Source organism: Centrocercus urophasianus, unplaced genomic scaffold, assembly GCF_019232065.1.
Source record: "Centrocercus urophasianus isolate 14NV4802_14NV808 unplaced genomic scaffold, USGS_Curo_1.0 seq_16, whole genome shotgun sequence".
Taxonomy (NCBI): domain Eukaryota; kingdom Metazoa; phylum Chordata; class Aves; order Galliformes; family Phasianidae; genus Centrocercus; species Centrocercus urophasianus.
In genome coordinates, this window is record NW_024884711.1 from 4,230,438 (window position 1) to 4,246,743 (window position 16,306).

The 16,306-nt window shown below is 37.2% G+C and overlaps 1 protein-coding gene across 8 annotated transcripts in view; it reads left to right on the plus strand.

The window, feature by feature from the left end:
- CLASP2 (cytoplasmic linker associated protein 2) overlaps positions 1-16,306 on the plus strand; it is a 130,256-nt gene that overhangs the window by 66,024 nt on the left and 47,926 nt on the right. For 6 of the 8 annotated variants that reach the window (XM_042816974.1, XM_042816972.1, XM_042816977.1 and 3 more), the window contains 8 exons: positions 1,364-1,499; positions 4,428-4,498; positions 6,410-6,469; positions 8,941-9,018; positions 9,615-9,782; positions 11,201-11,256; positions 12,355-12,525; positions 15,322-15,345. In XM_042816974.1, the coding sequence (XP_042672908.1) occupies positions 1,364-1,499; positions 4,428-4,498; positions 6,410-6,469; positions 8,941-9,018; positions 9,615-9,782; positions 11,201-11,256; positions 12,355-12,525; positions 15,322-15,345 (764 nt within the window). The remainder of the gene's footprint in view (positions 1-1,363; positions 1,500-4,427; positions 4,499-6,409; positions 6,470-8,940; positions 9,019-9,614; positions 9,783-11,200; positions 11,257-12,354; positions 12,526-15,321; positions 15,346-16,306) is intronic. The other 2 variants (XM_042816975.1, XM_042816978.1) reach the window with 1 other exon arrangement.

Genomic DNA, 16,306 nt, shown 5'->3' on the forward strand with positions numbered 1-16,306 from the left:
GCTACCACAAGCCACTAAACCATATCTCATAGCTCTTCATCCAGACCATGTGAATTCGACTTAGAAGTGCTTTACCAGTGTTGCAGGAAAAACTGTCTTGCTGGGCTGCTGTACACTATTACTGATAACGTGTCAAGATCTGATGCTATAGGGATAATGTAAAAGAAACATTTCAAAGTAATTTGTTCTTTTAGGTGATAAATATAGTCAGTAATCCTTGTAAAACACTGTATGTGAAGAGGAAGTTACCATCACTAGACCAAGTGCTTAGTGTTAGTACAAACTGCAGCAGGTACTGCTGTAACGTCAGGGCTTAGTCTTAAAAGCACTTAAGTTTGAGTGTTTGGCGTAGGACTTTACTGTGACTATAAAAGTGAGCTGCAGTGCGCTTTGTGCCCTTCCACTTGACTTGAATCGTCTGAGATGCGATTAAAAAGGTAAAACTCAAGTGAAAGCTTAAATAGAACTTTGTACGTTTTGATGAGGCAATAATCTTAAATTTCCGTGACAGTCTTAAGAGCCCTGACAAACAGAATTAAGACTCTGCCCTCATTATTTTGGGGTATAAGATGGGGGGAAAGGGGGAAGACCTATGTTTACAGCAGGGCAGTTTTTCCTATTTCCATCTTTTCTATGGCTTTTTGCCCCTTTGTAAAGGCATTAATCTGCTCATTGGTATGCAGTGGCTGTGTATGTCCCAGAATTCACCCAATTCACCCTTGCTCTTTAGGCCTTATGATAGAACAGACCGTGGTATGCTGCTGGAACATACAGCGGTCCTTGCCAGGGAAATTCAGGGTTTGAGAACATAATTACTGTTTCCTAATGTGAAGTCGACAGTAGCATAAGCATACTGTGTCATGTCCTCATCCAGACCTAAAAGTTAGGAATTCTTCATGATCCCTAAAACAGTGATGTATTTGTTGTCACTTCCAGATTCTTTTTATATGTACAGTCTGCCTGGAAGCATTTGTTGTCACCACTGGACAATGATGTTACTTTGTGCTGTATGTGTTACCGTATTTGTTAGGATTGAAATTACAACGTTGAAAAAATGGAGTACATTTTTATGGATAGCTTACTATGATGAACTCAGTTTTGCCAGCATTTTGATGAGAATATTAGCTTTTCATATTGTGGTATTTGTTTTTCGTTACGAAATAAAGTTACATAGTTAAATCTTCTAGTGTGTCTGCTAAGTAATAAAAATGTTTTGCAAATCCTATGCTTCCAAATAATGCTTGGAAATAATGAAAATGAGAAATTCTGCTGTTTAATGTTAAAACAACAAAATTCATTGTGCATTCTACGTAACTAAGAAATTAATTTTGACTAATCAGCTCCATTTCTTTTTCCTATATAGCCATCTTTCAACTGTTTTGGGAAACAAGTTTGATCATGGCGCTGAAGCTATCGTGCCTACTCTTTTTAATCTGGTCCCCAACAGCGCCAAAGTGATGGCAACTTCTGGGTGTGCAGCCATTAGATTCATTATTCGGGTAGGTGTTCCACTCAGTTGTGTTTGCTAGAAATAGATAGCTGCTCTTAGTAGAGATAGGACCAAGTTGGAAATATCAGAATTATCCAGTAACTTTTTAAAGACTGTTTAGCACTGGATGAATAATTTTTCTTCTGAGAAGACAAGTATTGTTTATTGTTGGTGTAAGACAACATTATCACGGTAATGATATTATCAGTATAAAAAGCAAGTCTGTTTTCATGATTTTTACAGTGTTAATAATAATAATAATAAAAAAAAGGCAATTTCAGAACTTATCTGACCTTTTGCAAAAGACAGAGTAAGCTACCAGTCAGCAAGCTTATAACAGATTACTGGATAAAATTCTTTCCGCGAGAGAATTATCATTTATAACACATTTAGTATCAACACGTGCGTATATTGATATGTGGCATTGATGTACATCAGTATACAAAATATCTCCTTACATGTGTGTATTACGTATATGAATACGAAATAAATATTTACTTATTTATTCCATGGAGTTCATAACAGAATGTTGAAGAGCTCAGACAAGTACAGATAAGTTCAGAAGGCACAAGTTTATTGGAGAAGAGTGCCACAGAGATTTGTAATCCTTGAGTTTGAGAACTTTCTAAGCTTTTGATTCCTTAAAGCTGTAATACATAGAGGAGGATATTGTAGGCTAGCTTTGTTTTTTTTTATTGTCTGTTCCTTAAGCATCTACTAACAACCTGTGTCTGAGCCAATATACTTAACTGGACTTCTGGAACTTGTACTGCCATATTATGTTTTGTATAGGAGAGGGAGGTTGCCTGTAGTTTCTAATTTCCAGTTAAATGCTGTGTTGTTCTTTAGTTATTTATGCAAGTTGCTTAGTTCTGTTTGATGTCATCAGTGTAACAGTGTCACAGTTGTAGTTTTCTGAAGTTTTAGGAACTTAAGTGTTTTGACCACTCACACATTCTGTTGCTGTGCTCATTATGTCTTGGAATCTGAAGTTTTCATTGTCTGACCATGCCTCAAAGAAGGTATTCTTGAGAGTTTCTGCATCACCTTTGCGTCAGCACTTGGGCTAAAATGTATCAGTATTTCCCTCCCAGAGTTTTACAGTACATTCTGAGATGACTGATGGCATGGAGTTGAGGAAGGAATACATCCTTACATAGTATGATTACAGTTCTCTCTGAGAGAAGAATATTGTTCACAGTCAAATTAGATGAGTTCAGATATGTAGGAAAATAACTCTGTCTTCTTACTTACGGTGGCAAATCAGTCACTAGGAAAGCAATATGAAATTTTAAAAAATCACTAAATTATGTTAAATTGGTTTTGTTGGTTCAGTTGAAGATGAATCTGTGCATCAACTACAGCTGATTTTGTAAAGCTTCTATTATCTTTAGCTATCCTTTAACATACAGGGTTAGAAACATGGAAGCAGGAACATCCTACCCATTCTGTTGAAATCCTCAATAAATAGATTGCATATGCAGGGTGCGTTGACAGTCAGAAAATTCAGATCTCAGTGTTAAAATGGAAGAAATAAAAATCAGAGTTGAGCGAAATGCAGTCCTCCTGTCTGCAGACCTCTCCCCCTTGGATTATGTGAGGAGAAGGAAACCTTGTGATCAGTATTAAATCCTAAGCCATTATGACTGATGTGTGCCGAAAAACTCATAGCAGAAATCACTGACTGCTAGTTCACATCTTTGTGCTTTTTAGCTGAATAAAAGCAAGCCTGAGCCTTTGAGTCCTTTGTCGAACATACTCCAGAAAGTACGGAGTTGATATCTCCGCAGATTTGGAACATGGAAGTTTCATACATGAAACCATTGTATTTTTTCTCCCCAGTATTGCTTGTTATTCTCTTGTAGCAGTTACAGGCCATTTAAAACTATGGAAACATAAACAAAACACCAAAAAACAGTAGGAACAATTGCAGCTGCTAGGCTTTCGTGAGTTTTTGGACTCATTCCCTGCTAATTCTGAAGCTGGCAGCACTGTGAGAGCTGATAATTCTTTGTCGGCTCTTTTGATTTCTGTGTTTATATCCTGTGACATTAAACTGAGGAGAAAAGAGTGATACATGAGATGCTAACAGTTTTGCAGAACTGTAGCTTTGAAGCAGGTTCTATAGACTTAAGCTCTGGCAATGTAAGCAGAGCTGTTATGCAAATCATTTGATGTATTTATTCAAGAAAGGAATAAAGAAATTCACAGAAAGTGCATTTGTTTAATCATATTACTTGGAATTAAAGTGCTTTATAAAGCATATTACTGCTTTATGTCTAAAATAAAATGAGCTGAAGTAAGGCTCTTTTAATTCTGGATTAAATGATTGCATCTGGATTTAATGTAGCTTATCTTAAACGCTTCAAGTGGTAGTTCAAGGATTTCCTTTTTCCATGAGAATGTTAGGTGTTTACATTTAGATTTCATACGTAAGTTTGTTTATATTGTATGTCATAGCTTTATTGTTTTATGGACATATTTTGCATTAAAAATAATTTCATGTTTTTAATGTTAACCATATTGATGGAACCTTAAAAGAGAGCCCATAGATTCAGGTTTCTTTTTGCTCTGTAACTCTGATTATATGACTGCTGTGCCTTTAGTTTTCCTTCAGGAAAAACAAATGAACAAAAAAATCTGTTTAGAACTCTTCTGAGGAGAAAATTGCATTTGAGCCTTCAGACATGACTTTGCACAGCTAAACACTGCACATCGTGGTGTGGTTGTTGACTCTTGTTGGAAGCACATTTTGCTTGATCTTGTGAAAATGAACAGAAGCTTACTAAATGCGTGTGCTAGCAGTAGTCTCCTATATGTAGCTTACTAATAAGAGACCAATTGTGATTTGTATTGTTTCTGATTCTGTTTGAGTTAATTGTTACTGTGCAGACTCAGGAATACTTTTGTCATTAACTACTTTGTTGACTTTTTTCAGCATACCCATGTGCCCCGACTCATACCTTTAATAACAAGCAACTGTACCTCAAAATCGGTTGCCGTTAGAAGGTATGTTACAATATACTCAAATAGCAAATTATTGAGGTTGTTGCTTTCTAAATACGATAACTGTTTGTTGAAAGTAATCAGCTTTACAAATGTTTAGCTGTCAGCTCTCAAGGAACAAGGAACTGTGTGTTCCAGTGAGCAACAGTAATGAATTTAAGCAAAATTACTTGGACATTGGTAAGGAATAGTGTTCTCTGACATAATCAGGGATGTGAACTGTGTCCTTCTGCAGAATTTAATTTAAAGTATTCTTAACACTTGTAGGAAAAAGCAACTTTTATTTTAAAATCAAAAAGGAGGAAAAAAGATCTGAGTTGAATCTCTGGTGCTAAGGCTAACAAGAACAAACAGACCAGGTACTGAGAGGCATTGGGAGATTGTAAGTTAGGTACGCATGTCTTTGCTAAGAACCAGCCTGAATTATTAACTGCAGTTAGGGCTAGTCCTGACAGACCTAGGGAGGTTAGCTCTTGCAGGAACACTGCATTATACTGCTGCCTACTGCACGTGGAGGACTTTGTAAGTGGAACTAGGCTGTGTGTGCCAGATTAATAAGCATACCACAGCACTGGGCTTTGGGTTGAGGTAGAGGTATGACATGGTGGATCGATCTGTTGCCATTTTTAAGTGCTGATGTGTGTCTTTAGCATGTTTTTTCCAAAAAATGATACTTCAATACTTGATGGGGCTTTTAATGACTCCAGTTGCTTCTGATAGTCTGTCATTTTTTGCACAAAATCTCTCAAAAGCAGTTTACGCTGTTTCTGGATCCACAGTAACCATGAGTGCAATATAGCTATGTATTTACCAGAAATAAATGAGCACCTACACTGTTTACTCTTCTTAAGCTGCATTTTCATCCGAAGCAACTACTATCTCAACCCAAACTGTACTAACATGTTAAAACTTGCTGTTTTACTTTAAAACACTGGGCAGGCTTCAGCATTTCCATTTACGTCAGCTTTGTTAAGGAAAATGGTTTCAGTTCACGATCTTCACATCAGTGAAGGCAGCCAAAATTGTATTTCATACTGACTTACTGCCTTCGTAAAAAAAACACAAAACAACTAAATTAGTTACAATAATGAGAAGAACTTCTAATCCTTTCAGGGCTTTTTTTTGCCACGTTTTATACGTGCCCAAATAATTTGGCCAGAAGAAAAATGATGTAAAACAGGTCTAAAGTGAAAAATATCCAGAAAATATAAGAGTTCTATACCATAGAGTCTACTACCTTTTCAAAGTCTCAGTTATCTAAACACCTTCCTAAGCTGTGCCAGTTTGATTTGTTCACCAGGATCTAGTTTCAGACATACTTCAGAATATGCATTTGCTAACGTGTGTCTGCTGTTTTGTCAGGTATTCTGAATTATAATAAATACAGTTAAATAACTTGTTATATTCAGTGCCAGGAAAGACTGAGGAGTACTTTCTGTGTGTATGTCCCCATATTAATGGTGTCATGGTGTCATGTTTTCCTTCATGGGACGTACTTTGTAAAGACTTGTGGAAGGATGGGAATAGTGTTTGGGACAGAAAAACAATGCTGGTGGAACAATGTAGAAAAACATTGTGGTGTAACTTAATAGCTGACTTTTTAAAGTATTGATGTATTATTTTTTAATATTAAGATAAGATTAAGTTTGTGCAAATTTTGAATTACTGATGTGTCTTGTACTTAGGGGCAAATAAAAGACATGCGTACCTAACTTACGATCTCCCAATTGTGTAATAACATGATTTGAACTAAAGATGTTTAAATTTCTGAAGTTTGAAGTTCTGTTGACAGTTAAACATGCTTTTATGTTAAGTATTTCTTCCCTCAGAATGAAAATACTGAAGTTTCTGTTTTTTCTACAAGCACACTGGAGAAATGAGTATTAATTAAATTGTTTTATTCTGTCTTCTTAGGCGCTCCTTTGAATTTTTAGACCTGTTATTACAAGAGTGGCAAACACATTCTTTGGAAAGGTATGGGCCTGTACATTTTTTCCCCAGTAATAAACTACTAATGAATATTGATACAGAAGTTTTTTAATTGAATCCTTGAATTGATTATGTTATTGAATGTTTGCCAGCCTTTCTAGTACAGCAGGTATGTGGCTCTTTTAGGTACCAAGGGGTAGGAAATCTGTACGCTCCCACCTGCTGCCTCTTCTCCTTATCTTCTCCTTCTCTTCCTATATTGCATATGAGAAATTGCTCTTCATCTGAAAAAGTTAGTGAATCCTTTTCTTCCTATCAACAGCATCCCAAATTTTTCTTTCTCATCCTGTCCTGGAGAATGAGGAGGGGAGCCTGAGGCCTCAACCAGCTTCTCTGGCTCAGAAACAGAAGACAGTTCTGATTCGGGCATCTCAATTTTAATTTTTCTTGTCTCAATTTTACCAGAGCTCTCATGTAGAGGCATTTCTGCAGTGAGACAGTTTTGTCCTGCCAATTCTGCTGGGAGGTTCTCAAACTTCACTGTGATGCCCATGTCATCACTGTGATACTGCTGTGTCGTGCCCAAGGCCTGGTTGGCTCGAGCAGCAGAGCAGATGTCACTGACCAGAACTTATTGATGGTCCTGCACACAGCAAGAGATGTTTGAACTGGAGTCAAGTAGCAAAGAAAGTAGCAATCTCTTCCTAGTTGGTCACCATATGTTGCAAATACTTTATGATTTTAGTAGCGCAGCTTCCACAAGGCATTAGCTATGTGTCTGGTGATGCTCTTCAATATCAATAATCTCCCAGAGGCTGCCCTAAATGACATTAAGTGCATTTTGCTGATGACAAAAACAGGAGATATGCAACCCCTGTTTGGTTCCTTTGCTTTTAGTGGTTATTCTAGAAATGTAGAGAGTAAGCTAACAAAATCAGTAATGTAATTTAGGCCTTTTAAATCACACCCCTCTCTACAGGATCAGGTGCTTTTTCTGTCAAATAAAGGCTTGGTCTGGAGATGGTGTCTGGAAGCAGGACTCAAGTGTATGCTGAGTTTGAGGGTGCCACTAAATTGGAGGGGTTGTTGACTCCCTTAAAGGCAGACAGAGCTTAGTATCATAGAATCACAAAAGTTGGAAAAGACCTCCAGGATCATCTAGTCCAACAGTCTATCTCCATTACTACTATCTCCAGTATTTTCCCACTAAACTGTGTCCCTTAGTACCACATCTAAACATCTTGAACATCTTGACACATGTGATGGCTGAGCAATCACCAAAGGTGTGAAGTTGAACAAAAGCAAGTGCTAAGTTCTGCACCTGGGGTCGGGCAGCCCAGGACATGGGTGCAAACTTGAGGACAAGAGGCAGAAGAGCTGCCCCACAGAAAGAAAGGGATCTGGGGGTTCTGGCTGATGGCAAGAATATGAGACAGCATTCTGCCACGACAGCCCCAAGGGCCAGCAGTACCCAGAGGTGGTGCATCAGAGGTGGTCACACTGCCAGCTGGGAGAGGGAAGGGGCTGTCCTGCTGTGCTCTGTGCTGTGCGGCCTCACCTCCAGCACTGGACATAAAGAAGGACATAAAATTGTTCAAGAGCTTCCAAAGGATGGCTGTGAAGATGGGCATGGGTCTGGAGGGGAACTTGTATGAGGAACAGTTGTGGTCCCTTGGTTTGCTCAGCCCAGAGCAGAGGAGCTGAGGAGAGGCCCGGTGGCGGCTGCAGCTCCTCACAGGGAGCGGAGGGCAGCGCTGAGCTCTGTGTGACAGCGACAGGGGAGGGAACGGCATGGAGCTGTGCCAGGGGAGGGCCGGGTTGGGGGTTGGTAAAAGGCGCTTCACCAGAGCACGGTGAGCATGGAACAGGCTGCCCAGGGCAGTGTCAATGACACTGAACTTGCCAGAGTTCAGGAAGCATGTGAATAATGCTCTCAGACATAGGGTTAGAGTTTTGGGTTGTTCTGTGTGGAGCCAGGAGTTGGACTCGGTGATTCTTTTGGGTGCCTTCCCACATGGTATATTCGTTGGTTCTTCCAGAGACTTTTTGATTCAAGGAAGTGAACTGTTGAAATATCTCTGTATTTTCACATAGTCAGCATTTCAAAGGCTTAAAGAAAACAAGAAGTGTGTTTTCATGTGTTTGTTTTGTTTAAAAAAAAACAACCTGCGTTTGTCTGCCTTTGCTGTAGCCTTTACTTTTTCAGAAAACATAGTTTCTACCTTCAGAAAAGGAAATAGCTGGGAAGCCTACTTAAGCCTCTACAGCAGTGCAGTTATATCATCACTACGCTTAAGCATTTGTTTGCTTCATACCTTAGAACTTCTCCCTTTGCTTTCTTTTTTTTTTTTTTACTTTATTATTATATTTATTATATTTTTTAATATATTTTATACATTATTATATTTATTATTTATTATTATATTACTTTATTATTTTAACTATTTAAACTTTACTACTTACTTTAGAATTGAATTTGGAGAAGCAAAATAATATGAGGAATGTTTGTCTTCTAGGCATGCAGCTGTCTTAGTTGAAACAATCAAGAAAGGCATTCATGATGCTGATGCAGAAGCAAGAGTGGAGGCAAGGAAGTAAGTCTGTACTACTTTTTGCTCTGAAAATTTGTAGATTTTACATGAGGGGTTGCAGGGTGACAATACATAATGTGTTAGCCACCGGAAAGGGCAGAAGTTAGATTGAAAAGTTACGTGTCTGTTCTCAGAGTCTTGAACTAACATCTGATTTCTATTGTAAGAAAAATATTCTAAAGATAGAGGCAATTGCTGCCTTCTTAAAGTATTTGCAGATTCTTATCAAATAGGAAAAAGAATGTTTGATATTGCTGTATAATGATTCTTTTTTTTTTTTCTTCACAAATGAAGTTATCAAATTTTTTTTTAGCATTTTCATTAGTTTAGGCCAGAGTAGAATTAGTAGAATTACTGTTCCTTACCCTTAGAATCAATAAGTGAGTGGAGAATTTCAGAGGACAGAGAGACTCAGTTGTTTTCAAGAAGATGTCTCAGGTCAATTTAATTGGTTTCTTACTGAGTTGGTGAGTTTCTCTTATACTTTGTCGTTCCAGTTCAAGTTCCTTTTGCTCTCATCCCTTGTAATCTTTAACATCCTGACTATATTTTGAAGTAAATAAAGAACAGTTACAGTTGGTTGTTTTCTTTTTTTACAGGGCTTATTTGGGTCTTAGAAATCACTTTCCTAGTGAAGCAGAGACTCTGTACAATTCCCTTGAGCCGCCTTATCAAAGAAGCCTCCAGACATACTTGAAGAATTCTGGCAGTATAGCATCTCTCCCTCAGTCAGACAGGTCATCTTCTAGCTCACAGGAGAGCCTCAAGTAAGGGTCACTTACCTACTTCTCAGTCTAAAAAATTATTTTATTTTTTTACAAAAATGTTATTCAGATACGATTAATTACTCTTCTTCAAATTAGTCTGTATTGCTTACCTGAAAATTGAAAGTGTTAAAACATGTTGTTAATGACCTGCCAGTAATGTTAAAAACTAAGTTATACAGAAATTAAAATTTTAAAGTACTCTTAAACTACCAAGTGTTACTTCCTGTACTGCAGGAAGTTTGTACTGCATGTAATTTTGCAGATATTTGAACTTAAATATCACAGAAAGGAAGGGGTAGAACAATAAATAGAAGTAGTTACTATTCAGGAAGTGTATTTTTAATTGAGTCTTGAGTAATTTTTTATTGGATAGATGTTATTGGATTTGTATTTGATAGATTTTCCCTGTGTTATGCAAAACTGAGTTTGTAGCTTCTAGTACTGATAACTAGATAATAAGTTCTCCCTGTGTTTACTACCCTAGGAAATAGGGACATGGTTTTACTTTGTCTAATTCTCCGTGATTTTTGACTTCGCTGTACTTACAGATCTCCTAGATCATTGATTAAAAAAAAAAAAGGGAAAGGAGATTATGGGATGAAAAAAATATGATGACTTGTCCCTACAAAACAAGAAACAAGCTCTATTTGAAACTGCTTAAATGAAATGGCATTTGCAGTAGATTGTGTAAGTGATGAAATTATAACAGTTGTCTAGGACTTTTTGGAGCTCAATTTAAGGTGAATTTAACCCCAGGCTTGCAACAAAATGCTTCCAAAATGCCAGGTATTAATATTAGGAAATCACTGTATGTGGTTGTTAGTTAGCTGCAGATACATAATTCTCTGTGAGAAATTACCTAATAATTCTGACACCTGCATTATCCTTGAGCACCTGAGCAAGTAACTCAGGTAAATACACAGTATTATGCACCTTCTCTCAGTCTTGCCTTTTTTGTATTAAAAATACAAAGGCTTCCCCTCTTTCATCCATTTTTCCTTGTTACTGCAGGCAACCCATAATTTGTTATGTATCAGTCATTTTTATCTCCCACTCTTTTTGCATGACAGCTGATTTTGAAGATCAGCTCTGTGGTTAAATAAGACCTTGCAGTGGCAGCCTTAAATATTTCTGTGACCTGAAGTTTATGTTGTCAAAGGAGAAATGCTCTGTGATGAAGATGTAATTTCATAAAATATAAAAGATGCTCCAATAAGAACGATTGTGTTTTCAGTCAGTTTTAAATGTTTTTCTCCAAAAATATTCAGAGAAAGTAGAAGGGGTGAGGAAAAAAAAATATAAATAACCTTTTTGTTCTCTCATTTCACCGTGTATTAATTGCCTTTTGGATCTGTTACATGGGATGTTTTATTTATAAAAGCCCTTACTTCATGGGTTCATTGGATTTTGTCTTTCAGCCGCCCTCTATCTTCTAAATGGTCTGCAGCCAGCCCAGCCAGCTTTGCAGGCAGAGGTAAGCTAGTGCTATCTTGTGCACGGTATTTATTCTTCAAAGTTCTTTGAATTACAAGATTTAAATGGAACTTAAAATTTTATTTTGTTAAGTATTTACCCTATTTCGGAATCGAATAATGTTATGTCTGCAAACTGCAGCTACTGCTATGTTTTCCACTTACTCAGCTTGGATTTTACATATTTTCAGTTGTGAGCAAAAGACAAGATGATTTGTTACGTATTGGAATTGTTCTTTGGTTGTTTATCTTGGAGTTTTGTCATGGGACAGCCATTCTCAAAGAAGCAGTGCATTGTTGTGTTGTCTCTGTCTGACAATTGGGCTTGTGGTGTTTGCAAGTGAAAGATGCCTTGTACCTTTCATCTGTTCCAAAGTAGCTGCTGCTGTGTATGTGAGAGAAATCAAATAAAGCGGAAGTCAAGCAGTTTGATATTGTCACCAGTTTTCAAAGTTGAATCTCTTCTTTCTCCTTCCATGGAGTGCCTCTGTAAGTCTTTCCAAAGAAATCACTGAACTCCCTTTTACAAGCCTCTTGTAATTAAGGGTGCTTGTTTGGTTGGTATTGAAACTGTGAAGGAAGAGTCAATGAAAATTAACTTCAGTTAATAGTTAACATTCAGCATGTAAGAGGAAATGGATTTAAAAAATATTTTATAGAAGATGAGGCCAAAACCAATGAAGGTATTCAGTCAGCTTGCCCAAAGCTTCACCTCAGCTGAATCATGGAAATACTGTCTTCTCTCCATATCACAAAGGGTGCTGTGAATTTCATCATGTTTTGAAGCATTCAGTGGGGTAATAAACCCCGAAAACATTCCTAATTATGCAGATTGTAGAAGAATGGGAGCACATAGCATTAAATGGTAACATTTCATATTGAATGGCAATAAATAATACTGTAACATGAACTGTTCTTTATCTGAGTTTCATGCCAACGTGTCCAACGTTATTTAATGTCCTTACAATATTGCATTTATATTAACTTTATTTGTGTGACATACATGTTTTCTGCAGGTTTGCTGCAGCAGTAGAAAACATTAACCTTGCAAATACGATTAATTCTATTCATTACTAACAATTTGTTGTTGTTGTTACTAGTTTCGGGCAGCAGCAAGAGTGTTCCAAGCCCAGGAACTCTGCAAAGGTCTCGCAGTGACATTGATGTTAATGCTGCTGCAGGGGCAAAGGCTCGCCATGCTTCTGGACAGACAGCTGGAGCTGGGCGCTTGTCAGCAGCTGGTCTGCCTCCAGGATCTTACGCTTCACTAGGTGAGGGAAACATCTTTATCTTTATCCTTACTGGGGAATTATTTCTGAGGCTTTTCTTCAAAGAGTTACGGGAAGACGAGCCTACTTTTGGAAAACTCTCATTGTCATTTTTGCTGGAGTGTTGTAAAAGAGCACATTTTCTCCTGTAAGTTACCAACTTTGCTAGGTGTTTTATTTTCCTTCTGCTAGAAGAATACTGATGTAAAGAATATATTCATACTATGCTCTTTAAACATCTTAATCTGGTATTACATTGTGTATTGGAAGGTACCTTCACTTAACAGCAGATGGTGATCGTGTTTTTTTTGCATCCAAAAGTGAAAAGGAAATCAGTACCAGGACTCTTGATTTCCATGTTTTTTTTCTCAGCTCTTTAGCACTGCTGTAAAATAATCAGTTAATGAGACATCTTTGTATTAAGTAGTGGCTTCTTCACAGAATACAAACTGTTGCACAAATGTATACAGCCGATTTCGGAGAGAGCTTCCAAAGTCCATTCATAAAACTCTGTGAAAGTATTTTTTTTCCACCTGAGTGATAATCTTGCTTGTCAGGAATGCTTGCTGTTAGACATAGAAAGCTCTGCAAATTACAGGTTTGCAGAAAAACTGATAGTGATGGTAGAACTTCCAAGTTTAAATTTTACCATCACATAAGGAGAATAAAGGAATACTAGGCATGTATCCTTAACGTAGGGGTGAGATTCAGTGTTCACTGCTAGTTTTTTCTTCTCAGCCTATGTTCCTGCTAGACTACCAAGGAGGCAAATTCTAGTAGTGATATTGCCAGTCATGGTCACAAGGGAGGCAGAGAAATCATATTTAAAAAAAAAAAAAAAAAGAAGGGAAAAAAAAAAAGTACTTTTTATTTAGCCTTTTTAAGCATTTAAAAAAACAAAAACCAAACCTTTTCTTTACCTTTTCAGTTTGTGTTGTGCCTTGGGAGATGTTAGGATATAAGGATGTAAGCTATGTTATCCAAGGTTTTGATTGTGTTTTTAGTTAGGTTTAAGTGAGCTGCTTCTTTTGTCATCCTTGCCTACTTGAAGTGGTTTGGAACCACTACTGAATGTGGACCCAGTGTGTTTGCAGTGCTGCTGAGAAAGGACGCTGCTTGGAGCAGGACTTTAGCATGGGGTGTGGGCTCCCTCTACTGCCCACACGGGGGATCGGGGAAGCTGTTGGGTGTAGACTAGGGTTAGGCTGCTCAGTTTGCTTGCTGGAGGGGAGACTTTCAGTTGGAGAATTGATACTCCTTGCATAATGTCTGAAAGCCTGAGATAAGCGGGGTTAATATTCTTCAACATCAGAATATTTTTTAGTCTGTTTTGGTGGGCAAGAGGACATAACTGGTTCTTAGGTGAAGGTGGAAATGACTCATAGGAAAATAAAAGTGATAATAAAACACAGCAGTAGGAGGAGGAGAAAAATGTCAAGTGGAAAGCAGAGAGAGAAATCTGTTGGTGTTTATTCATTGTGAAACATGGGGTTTACTTCCTCATTACAGATTTCACAGAAATTTAGCTCTTGTTTGGAATTCTGGTTTGCTTTCAGAACATCTTAAGCCGTGTGTGTGATTCATGCACAGAATTTGGAAGCAGGAGTTAAGAAGGGCACAGAGGTTTTTAGGGAAGTAAAGAGTGGTGGTTTTATGTGGGGAAATAACAGAGATAAAGAAATGGCATATTCTCATTGGAGTTTGTAGATGGGGAGTGGTGAATACGTGGTCTGTAAGTCCATGTCAAATTCTTTTGAGGGTTCTGAGTAATGGGAAAGTTTTGCCTTGCTAGTGAATACAGTGACTTGTGGAAAAGAGTACAGTGTTGAATTGAAATGGCAAGATAATGTGACAGGTAGCGATAGATAGAAAACTGAAATGCTGTTATAGATGGATTGTACAAAGATAATGATGGTGAAGGTTTGTTAACAGTCCCACAAAAGGAATACTTCTCAGTTTGATCCTGATTCATTCTCACCCTTACTGAAAAAGTAACATCTATCTTTTGATAAAATAGCTGCAAAATGTAGAACCTAAGAGAACAAGTTCATAAGCGTAGTAATTAGTATTTGTCTCTGTCTCTTAGCAAATTATTATAAGAATTATTATGTGTATCTATGTGTGTTTTTGTTGTTTTAAATCATTTGTATTTGTTATTTACTTTAAGAGTCTTCTAGATACAGGAGGACCTTCTTTAGTTATTCTGAACGTTGACTAGCTTTGGCATCCTTAATGGGTAATGGCCTGTTGAGGAGACTTGAGCTGTAATTATATCTGTTGCACATTAAATATTTTAATTCAGATTGTTACTGTCAGAATAAGCAATTCCAGCTGAACTTGTGAATCTTTAACGCTTTTAAACCTGAGTGGAACTTTGTCCCATTTTGCCTCTGTTTTTATTGTGATGTCTCTTCCCTTCCTGTCCCTTAGCCCATCTTGAGGAGCAAATTTCATAAGATATTGTAATTCAGTAATGATACAAATGTATATTGATGCTGAAAGCCAAGCATGAAACAGTAGACAAATGCTTTACTACAAAGGCTTGATCAAATCTGGATAATAGGTTTAGCATCCCCATGCAGGGTACTTACTTGTGCCTTGCTCTGTAATATTGTTCCTTGGGCTGACAGAAACCAGTTTTACTTAAGTTAGCTTGTATGTGCACAAGTTAGATAGATGTGTCTGCAGTATTTAATATTAATGTATTTTCCTTAATTAATGTTTTATGACTCTGCTGTGAACACCTTTATTCTAACACACTAAGTTTTCCATGTTTCTTTGCTTGCTTTTTCAACAAAGAGGATACTTCTGACAAGATGGATGGTAAGAAATTGTTTAGTCTGTCCTCTAATTCTATTAATTATGTTAAAGTGTCTTTTATGTAAAATATTTAATGTTTACTGTGTTTGTCTATTGATTAACGTGTACTATTTTCATTAACTCCTATGTAATCTTAAAGTCTTAATATATATGTTGTGTATATGTATTTGTCAACGTTTTGAATATATCAGCAACAGAAACTTTTATCAGAATTTTGCTATTACTCCAAATAGGAAAAAAATTACAGAGCAATTCTGTAGTTAAATTTCTTTTTGTGACAAGGTCTAGTTTTGTTGTATTTCTTCGTTCTATCTCTGAAGTCAGCTTTTTTGTTTGTGTTGTTTTGGAGTTTTTGGCAAAATAGCCTTTGGAAAACAGAATAAGCAGATAATTAAGAATTTCTAAAATGAAATTAGAATTTTCTCTTTAGAAATTGCTCCCATCAGAATCTGGTCTAGTGCTTAACTTTACATCCCTGTAAGTCGCGTAATTCAGTGCAATTCTATTAAAGAATAGTTTGTTGAGGAGACCTGCCTTTTCAAATAGCTTACCAAGTAGTCCAGCTATGCTTTAGCACTAATGTTTTCTTAGTTCACTGCACATGGACGGGGTTGGCTTATGTTTTTATCATAATTGAAGGGCAATTGAGAATCATGTTTCTCATAGTACTTGTTAGACTTTTTCAGGTGTGTGCAAGTAATGCTTCCCGTGTCGATGCCTGGTAATGGTAATTTCTTGTTGGGAAACACTTTACAAGTCAATTGCATTTGCTACTTAATTCATAACTCCTGTCACATGCATTTTAACAGAGCACGTTTAGAAGAATGAGTAGTTTACTGAAAGCAGAGCAGGTGATGTTTTCCCTGTCATAGACAGCATATACTGAGTCTCCTGGGGGAATACAGGCAAAATATGCACAGAAATGAAAATAGTGGGAAGGTAGGTCTCTGCAGAGCTCAGTGTC